The 9,448-nt window shown below is 31.8% G+C and overlaps 2 protein-coding genes across 3 annotated transcripts; one reads left to right on the forward strand and one right to left on the reverse strand.

Annotated features, from left to right (window-relative positions):
* Positions 1-45: 45 nt before the first annotated feature.
* LOC132695949 (zinc finger protein ZFP2-like) lies at positions 46-5,319 on the forward strand. 2 transcript variants are annotated; one of them, XM_060660500.1, is made up of 6 exons: positions 46-312; positions 363-1,400; positions 1,458-1,698; positions 3,422-3,567; positions 3,747-3,894; positions 5,201-5,319. In XM_060660500.1, the coding sequence occupies exons 1-5, from the start codon at positions 241-243 to the stop codon at positions 3,888-3,890; spliced, it is 1,641 nt and encodes a 546-aa protein (XP_060516483.1). In that variant the 5' UTR covers positions 46-240; the 3' UTR covers positions 3,891-3,894; positions 5,201-5,319. The 2 variants fall into 2 exon arrangements, with proteins under 2 accessions (XP_060516483.1, XP_060516482.1); XM_060660499.1 differs by lacking the exon at positions 5,201-5,319 and having other exon boundaries at positions 3,747-4,126.
* Positions 5,320-5,890: 571 nt separating this feature from the next.
* Positions 5,891-8,024, reverse strand: LOC132696025 (uncharacterized). The gene is made up of 3 exons (XM_060660559.1): positions 7,580-8,024; positions 6,405-6,585; positions 5,891-6,050 (listed from the first exon to the last, which is right to left on the reverse strand). Exons 1-3 carry the CDS (start codon positions 7,908-7,910, stop codon positions 5,891-5,893), a joined length of 672 nt encoding a protein of 223 aa, XP_060516542.1. The 5' UTR covers positions 7,911-8,024.
* Positions 8,025-9,448: the final 1,424 nt, after the last annotated feature.

Genomic DNA, 9,448 nt, shown 5'->3' on the forward strand with positions numbered 1-9,448 from the left:
AGGAGATTATCTGAGGTCTATTCGCGCAAACGTCAAGAGGTTTGCTTTTAAAATACCATTCCTGTTGAAGCATACGTCCAATGTTGGTGCTAGACACTTGTCCAGCTTACTAAAGAAGATGTCGCAGACCATAGATAAAAAATATCTTTTCCTATGATGTATACATTATTGTAATTGAATTTAGTGGTTTTGTTTGTAGGAAATAAGTGAAATCTAAATTTTGCGAATTAAAAAAACGGGATGAAAACCGAACATTTGGTAACTACTAATGATCCCATATGGGCAAATAGCGTTGAATTTTTGTCGTCCGATGTAAGATTTATGCCTATTTGGGATCTAATAAATTATAATATTATTTTTAGGATGGTCTTCCAGTTATAGGAAGCTGCCAAGTGTCTTCGATCCTACAAAATTTAGATAGTGCTAATGTTGAATCAAACCCACAAAATACAGAGTTAATTATATTGAATGGAAATGATTATAAGATCCCATTGGTAGATGCACCAGTGGACTCACATAATAACTATATTGTGCTGAAAGAATCATTATCAAGTGAAACATGTAACAAACAGAACGCATCAGCTAAACAATTTGATGGAGATTTATTTGAAGATATGCTTTACTTTGTCTGTAATTTGTGTCCATTTTTATGTACTAAGGATACAAAAATTACTGAACATTTAGAAACAGCCCATAAAAATAAAACAGTCACTAATAAATTGATTCAGTTAAAGTGTCCAGCATGTGCTAATAATTTTTACCATCGATCATCATTAAAATCTCACTTGCTTCATGATCATTATGTTAGCAATAGTGATTTAAACCTAATAGTACAAGCTGTTATGTATTATTCCAACAAAGACAATAAAAAGCATTTTAAGAACCACAAAATCTCTTTAAGATATGTAGGGAAACTTGAACCACCTAAATTACATAACCAGTCCATTCAGGAGGATGAATACTCAGATCCAGAACATTTTGAGGCACAATTTTCCAAAGAAGTTTCAAATGGTGCCGTTCCATGTCCAAAAGTAACCCTTCCACAGATCAATGTAACAACAACTAATACTGAAAAATTATTTAAAGGCACTGTGAGAAAAACTGATATAGTTGCAAAACCAGTCCCTTCAAAAAAATGTATAATTCCTTTATGCAAAGTTAGACTGAATGATGTAACAAAGCTTAACATACATATAGGCTGCCACACTGACAGTGGTTTTAAATGTTTGGAGTGTAATGAAAAATTTATGATGTGGAAACCTTTGAGTTCACATTTATGGAGGGTGCACAAGATAGACATGGAATTGTATTCCTGTGATAAATGTGATTATAAAACGTACAGTTTGTCAAAAATGAATAATGTTCATAAACTTATTCATGGAGATGTAAAAGCTTTTTTGGTAAGTAGTAATTATTCATTTGTGTATTTGATTGGAAAAGTGAAAATATCATTTTAGTGTGATATTTGTAATAAAGCGTTCAAAAATCTTAAACAATTACGCAATCATAAAGTGGTACATAAGGACAAAGTAGACAAAGTTGAATGTGAAATTTGTTCAAAATGTTTCTCTGATAAAAGAACACTTAAAAGTCATATGGATAGTGTTCATAAAAGAATAAAACCATATTTATGTAACTATTGTGGATATAAGGGATCTTCAAGAGCTTCACTGAGAATGCATATTAGATTACACACTGGTAAGAAACTGTTCTTGAGGTATCTATCTATTTTGGTAATAGGAAATTTGACACTGCATGAAACAGACATATGTAGGCTAATTCATGATTGTTAAATGTCCATGGATAATGAGCCATTGAATGCTTCTCAAAATTTGGTTATTTACTTAACGGACCTTCATCTATCCAACTAAAATATTTTCAGGATATTGCGCTGCTGCTTTGAAAAAGTAACATTAGTTTTAACATTTCAAATTGGATATGTATATCATATTCTTTGATATAATTTTCTAATTACTTTTGTGTAACACTAAAGTTATTTACCTACTTAATTTAAAACATCGCTCCAATTAAATAACTGTGCTTTTGTTTAGATTCTTAAAAAGTTGAAAAATGAGATTGCATTTTACAAAGATATAGAATAGTTTGGCGAAGAGAAGTTTGTTCTGTGGCATACATGAGCATTTAAAATTTGCGACAAGACACAAAAATTGGTTTTACATATGCCTTCACATAAATTGTTTGATTCTGAAATAACAGGCAATTTCTATAAAAAAATGATTATTTGACCATATGTATTTCATTTAGGTAGCTATGAAATTTGCAAATGATATGTTCAATCTACAATTATGAAATGAATAAAATTTTGAAATTGAGTTTCAACCAACTAACCAAACAGTTGTTTGATATCCCATTGTTTTTACGTGTTGTAACAATACACAAGATATTATGAGCGAGGTCAACGTGGCATCTATACAAATATTTTATTTCAATATCAATAGAACAACTTTTATACACTTGTACTCCATAGCTGTAGGAAATAAGTTTTCGACAAGTAATAATGCGCAATAGGATGCAGGTTCTGATAGGTTTTAAACCAGAAGTGTTCCTATAATATATTATGCAACAATAGTGTTGGGATTATTTACAAATCTTCTGGATTCGCCCTTCATCGGATGCTGACTTGAACTTGCTGCCGTTTTGTCAGTCATCAGAGCTTAACTGAATAAGCAAGCCAACAGGATGATTGGCGAAACGTCAACAAGTTTAATTCATCAACAACCGACGCAGGAAGAGTCCAGCAGATTTGTAAATAGTATTACAGTAGTATGTGGAAGTTTCTTTGAAAAATTAAATTGTTAAAAGCATGCACATTCGTTTGCATTCATGAATTGGTGATAAAATATGAAGTTGGTAGGTTTTTCTCGTTGTGTTGGAAACGTTGGAAGTACGAAAGAGAATGAGGGGTTTTTAGTTAGTGAATACCATATAGCTACTAGAGATATAGAGGGCCCTCTCTATGCTAATACTGCAGGAACTTATGAAGCCACCATGAAATATTTTTTGGGCAGGTCCGTTCATTTAACTAATAACCTTGCGGCATTCAACAACTAACATGGCCCCTGACGAATTGTCGATAAGTTCAGTGCAAAAACTAGTTAAGTAAGTGCTATTTAAAAAAAAAATGGCGCAAAGTGCATATTAGTGGGTGGAAAAATCATTACCTTTTCTAGGAAAATAACCATCCCCCCTGCGTGCCATCAATTTTTACCGTAGTAGTCGTTACTAAAATTCCACCTTACCGAAATCGTTAAAGTGTCACTTTCCATACGCTTGATCCATGCATAATTGAGTATTTTAGGGTAGGGAGTAGCAAAAATTCACTATGAGAGCAATCTTTATAAAATAAATAAAATAAAGTAGCATTTTTTTGTATTTATTTTAAAAGTTCTGGTTGTTTTAGGAGAAAAACCATTTTCCTGCAGTTTATGTTCATATAGTACTGCAGATCACAATTCATTACGGAGACACAAATTAAGGCATACGGGACAAAAACCCTATAAATGTATTTTTTGTCCATATGCATGTATTCAGACGAACACTTACAAGGTAAGACATCTCACAGATCGACAGGTCGCAATAGAAGGGGATATTAGCCACACACAAAAAATTATAATTTACAAGGTGGCGTAGAAATTTATGGGAAACGAGACATATGGCTGAAACAGATTTGTTTAAATGAAACACCCTGTATTTTGAATCACTTTATATGTGATCATTTGTTTTAGATGCATTTAAAAACCAAACATCCTGGCATGGAAAAAGATTTGATGTTTACTTGCAGTCTTTGCCAGTTCAGAACAGTTAATAAAGAAATGTACAGTGCGCATTTTAGTGCAGCTCATAAACAGACTTCTTCCTCTGATTTATAAATATGTAAGTAAATTTACAATGTACATATGTATTTGTATTCATAGAGCTATTTATATTTTAAGTGATACCATTGATTTTTATATGACAGTTGAAAATGGGGTTAATTTGGATCTATATTTTATTGCCGCATGGGGTATTTTATAAAAAATTTGAAATATTTTATATTTTTTTTTGTAATCAGTTAAGTTTTATGTCAGTTTTGTCATTTATACATATATATTATTTTCAAGTTTAATGTGTTTGTTTTCTCCAAAAAAGTGTAGGGAACACTGGTGGGTTGAATTTTTCTAAAGTAAAAAAGTAGTAGCATATCCAAAAATTAAGTTGTTTGCGTGCCTTTCCGGTGGTGGGTTTAACGAACGAAGAGTGTTTTCTCGCCTATTTATTGTAATATGGTTCATTATGTTCATACTTTTTTTTTCCACATCATAAAAAATTGTTTTATGTTTTTTTTTCTGTTTCATGTAAATTCCGGTTTCATATTTTAGTGTTCTTAAATATTGGATAAATTGTACCGGCCTACTTTCTGCTATTCCAGCCATAAAATTTCCACCGATCGATAGGAAAATCTTATTATATTTCAGTTAACTTTTGATTTGATCAAGAAATTTAAACTTAATAAAAACTTAAGGACGCACGCTTTGCACGTTCGCTATTTTGTCACGAATGTCACTTTTTGAAGGTTCTGCTTCTATTAATATTGGTCTGCGATTTCCACAAAAAAATTATTGGGCACTTGGGAAGTCTAAAAATAAAACTTATTAAATGTTTGTTTGTTTATTTGTTGGTTTATATGATGATAATCCACATGTATTCTTGTAATTTAATATTCGCAATGCTCGTGTTAAATAGTTTTGTGGTTATTGAACAAACTGCGCCCATTTGCATAAGATTGTGTAATCTTTTTGGAAGTCCATGGCGCCAAATGACTTTTCTGCCTATTTGAGTGAATTGAAAAAATTGCATTCAATTCAATTTGTAATTTAATATACAATAAATATACAAAATTTTTCGTCTTCTTAGTAATTACTTGAAGGTTTAAAAATAATAATCATGAATCCGATTATTTGGCAACATTATTGTGATTGGTATTGTTGTGCTGTTGCACTGGATCTTATAAAAAAATTAGACTTATCTAATGGGACAAGAACAGCGCATTGGTTAACAAACGGCACCAAAACGACTGAAAGTGTTGGGATCAGTATCTATGACTACCATCTAAAAATGGAGATAAAGGTCTGCCTTGGTACATCTCAACGTATTCCGGGTACAAGTGGCATGGAGGGGAATGAAAACGTAAACTTTCTAGGAAACAGAGGAGTAAACAAAATCACCCATAGGACCCCAGTCAACTTTGGCTATCTCTGGTCTTGTGCTGGGACTAACCCAATTGAATCTATTGACGAAATGTCCCACTGAAAAACGGACAGTTTGTTTGGCATGGCGAGAAATCACATGCACAAAATTGGTTTTGCGGACAACGACGGGTGCAGGACGTGTATTGAGGATAAAGAAATGGAGGAGTAAATACTGCGCAGATACCTACTGGTGGGAAGAATCGGACACTTAAAACTGTCTATGTGACATCCTGCACCTATTCTTACTTAAATAAAGAAATGGTACTTGATTTTGACATACATGAACCACATTAAAACTGCTCCGTCTTACGCTATAATTACTAATAAATGCTGAGTGCTTCCAATGGATAATTTTTGAGCTGTACCAAAATTGACTTAAGTTCACTTTGTTTGTTTTTGAGAAGTTTAAAGAGCACACTCAAATTACTGCTAACGGTTTCAGGCTGCTGGCGATGTATCAATAAACAAAAGTTCCTAGATAGATTTTGACTGTAAGTTGTTTGGTTTCTAGGATGTCTTTATTTAACACAATGTTTCATACTGATAGATCACTCCCATACGTGTAAATATTTTAGTTTTTCCTGCTCCCATTTAATTAAAAAATATATTGTAAAACTCACAAATCCGCGCGAGTTTTTAAATCATTTTCTAAGATAAATTGCAATAAAATCCTTGGTATCTCGCACTTCCTGGTGTTGAAAAATTTTCCAGTTAGATTCTCCAAACTCCGCAGAAAATGGTAGGGGGTCGGCGTGTCTTCCACTGCCTTCGCCTGGACCTATGATGATAACCATTCTGCCTCTAAAAAATGGAAAAATAATTTTACCAAGTTGACTCGCGGTTTCTCTAAGATTTTAAAGATAAAACATAAACTTTGCTCTCGTTAAAATTGCTTGGTTTGTATTAATAGTTATAAGTTGGCTTTACGCTTGTTCTTAACTTGCGACTTCACCGCTTACAGAATTAATTAAAAAATAATTATAATGTTTGGGTTACAGTTTGATTAATGAATATTCATCATTTGGTTTTTCAATATATTTTTTAATATTTTGGGGTTGGGTGATACATCTTTGTGAACTGTATCTATTAATTATTCTGATATATTTTAACGCGTTTTTGCTAAGCTAGCTTCAGTTGAATGAGAAATTTGCTTACTTATATGACTTGATGTAATCTCGAAATGCGGATCCGTCGTTAAAGTAACAAAATAATAATGCATATGCACTATGGAGTACTGGTTTTTCTTTTTCAGCGTACTTCAGTGGAATAAATTGCGGATTTGAGTATTTACTTTCCCACCACTCTTCGTTGATTTCATATCCTATAGCAGGATAACCTAAACAGAAAACTTGTTTCAGTATATTATTAAGCTCTCCAATATTGAGTCGAAATTTAGAGAGCTAAATTAAGCAGTCAGTCTTATTACGGCAATTAAAAGCAATAAGTTATTCCCTAATACAAAGGTATTGTCATTCCATATTTTGGCGAAAAATTTTGGGCCATGGTTTAATATCTTGAATTTTTGGATCTAATCTAATTCAAAAATGGAGTATCGAAATCTTGGATGTATAAAAGACATCTGAGGATAAAAAATTAAAAAATCAATAGTAAGTAGCAGTGAGTGGAGCGGTGCCCACTTTGGATGTTTACTAGTTTAGTTATTGGAAAGGATAAACGAATTCTGTATTGTACCAGTATCGGTGTATTGGTGATGCTCATTTTTACTTTTTATTAAATTAACTTTTTAAATGCTACTATTTACAAATCTTCTGGATTCCTCCTGCGTCGGTTATTGATGAATTGAACTTGCTGACGTTTCACCATTGGCTTCTTCGGAACTGAACTGAAACTGAGTTTCAGTTAAAGTGCGTTAATCCAGAAGATTTGTACATAGCAATTTATTAAATTTTTATTTTAAGTGATTTCTAAAAGTTTTTTTTTTTATTTTCAATGTTGACTTTAAAATACTTGTGTTTTATTTTCGCTGGGACACACTATATTTATAATATCGAAAACTTACAATTACCTACTTTTTTAGCAGTGACTATGTAATGTCTTACGTGAATGAACCGATCGGGACAACCACAGCCTTTTTTAAAAAATATTTAAATATTAATTGCCTGAAATCGTGTCTGATTATGTACAGGATATGCTGAATTGCGGTTTCCCATTTCATCACTTTACATTAATAGAAAATTAACACTTCTATAACTACAGGTAGCGATTGCAATAAAGGAGTGGATTATGCCACCAAAAAAGTTTTTTCAGTTCTTAAAAAACCTTTCTGTAAGAGTTTAATATGTAATGCCTTTACCATGAGACAAAATTACCTGTAGCTTGTTCTATGATCCATTCAAGCAAACCGCATCCACATCCTAAAGAAATAACACCCTTCATGTTGTAATTCCACATAACATTTTTTAAGAATGTAAGGTTCGTTGTGCTGGGCCATACCCATAAAATTTTTAAAGCACTTAAATGGTCACAGTGTTCATTTCTTAATTTCAAAATAGCCTCCCATTTTTTAGCTTTATGCAAACTTATTATGTCGTCAAGAATACTTTCCATCATATTTAACATAACAAATAAATATTTTAAAATCCTTTCTAAATTTAAAGGCACTGTGTTGGCAAGAAACACTTTTTTTTCTAAAAATAACATCGCATCCGCAATTATAAACTAATGTGGATTTTTTGGAACCGGCACATTCTATAATTGATCTATTTTTATTTGTGAAAAATTAGCTGAAACCACATCCTTCAATTGAAACTTTTCCCTCAAAGCAAGTGCCCGATATAGATAAATTTTATATAGTTCATATTTGTGTATAGTTTCAGAAGAATTTTGTCAGAAACAAAGGACTGTAACATTCCCTTGGTATCATTTCTGCGGTAGTCTTCAAACATAATTAAAAGTTTGTCACTGTCTATGGCAAAATAACTAATTACTAGGACTGCTGGAGAGCAAATATGTAATACCTGTATGACAAAAAATCGTTTGCTAATTGGGCTTCTTGAAACTACCGTTAGAGTCGCAGTGTTCTGAAATTTAAATAGTATATTTTCACCGAAGCATATAAACTTAATTATAAATTTTTCATGACTGCTATATATTATCCAATATTTTCAAAAATAATTCTTGACGACTATGCTTGCTATGTCTTTGACTACAGAGTGTCCAAATATATCTCGTTTATTATTTGTTTTAGAGGAAAATGTTAAATACAAAAGTTATAGCAGGGAGAGGGAGACTAAAGGAAACAAATTATAATTATACACCCTGTATATTAGACTTGCATTAATTACTCCTATTAATGCTCTTTCAGTTTTATTAAGCATTCCATATATCTAAACTTGACATTTTTCGAGGTATACAGATTTTTACGAACAGAATATTGAAAATTTTCAACGAGACTTCGATACATGCTCTAACACAGTCTTTAAATGATTGGGCAGTATGATAATAATAATCATTTGCATGGCCAACTTAAATTTGTACTAAAAAACACAATCTAAAAACATATATTTTATAGTTCAATAATATTTTGGACTTTAAGAAAGGCGGAATTTCTAAATTAATAAAAAGATTTATTTTTTTTTCACAAAATTAAAAATTTACCTGTTTCTTCTTATTTTCCTTGGCTTATTGCGACATTTTCTCATAATTTGACAAATTTTCGGAGTTTTGTCATTAAAAAGGAGCATTAATAGGAGTAATTAATGGAAGTATATGTATCGTGTTTCATTGAATTTTTCACAAAAACTAATATTTTTCATTTTGACAATCTGTATAAACGAATCGAACTAACTTCAGGACAAGTATAGGACGAATGACAATACCGGTTTATAAAAATATTGGCATAATAAAATTGTAGCTGTCGGAAACAGCGTGAATAATATAGGGTATTAAACACAGGAGATTTTTGACGGAAAAATAGCTATAAATTCGAGAACACTCTGGATAGACCATAACAACCTTACATTGGATGATTGGGTATAAAAGGGAGCATCTACTAATGCAATAATATGCAGGGTGTTCTTCTTTTTCCAAATATTTATGAATCCCCTTGTATATTTGAAAATAATTTTAAATTGTTTCTTTTGACACTATTTTGATATTTGTGGCGTGTTTATTATTAGTTGCTAGAGACGTAATTTATATATCCATTTTTTATTGCGTTTCCTGTTTTGAAGAGACCG

Source organism: Cylas formicarius, unplaced genomic scaffold (genome assembly GCF_029955315.1).
Source record: "Cylas formicarius isolate icCylForm1 unplaced genomic scaffold, icCylForm1.1 PGA_scaffold_10__41_contigs__length_53128322, whole genome shotgun sequence".
NCBI lineage: Eukaryota > Metazoa > Arthropoda > Insecta > Coleoptera > Brentidae > Cylas > Cylas formicarius.

Coding starts and splice junctions, on each gene's coding strand:
- LOC132695949 (XM_060660500.1), top strand. CDS start 241: ATGAAAACCGAACATTTGGTAACTACTAATGATCCCATATGGGCAAAT. Junction 313..362: donor TTGAATTTTTGTCGTCCGAT/GTAAGATTTATG, acceptor TATTATTTTTAG/GATGGTCTTCCAGTTATAGG. Junction 1,699..3,421: donor GCATATTAGATTACACACTG/GTAAGAAACTGT, acceptor TGGTTGTTTTAG/GAGAAAAACCATTTTCCTGC.
- LOC132696025 (XM_060660559.1), bottom strand. CDS start 7,910: ATGTTATTTTTAGAAAAAAAAGTGTTTCTTGCCAACACAGTGCCTTTA. Junction 6,586..7,579: donor GATCATAGAACAAGCTACAG/GTAATTTTGTCT, acceptor TTTTCTGTTTAG/GTTATCCTGCTATAGGATAT. Junction 6,051..6,404: donor GATTACATCAAGTCATATAA/GTAAGCAAATTT, acceptor TCCATTTTTTAG/AGGCAGAATGGTTATCATCA.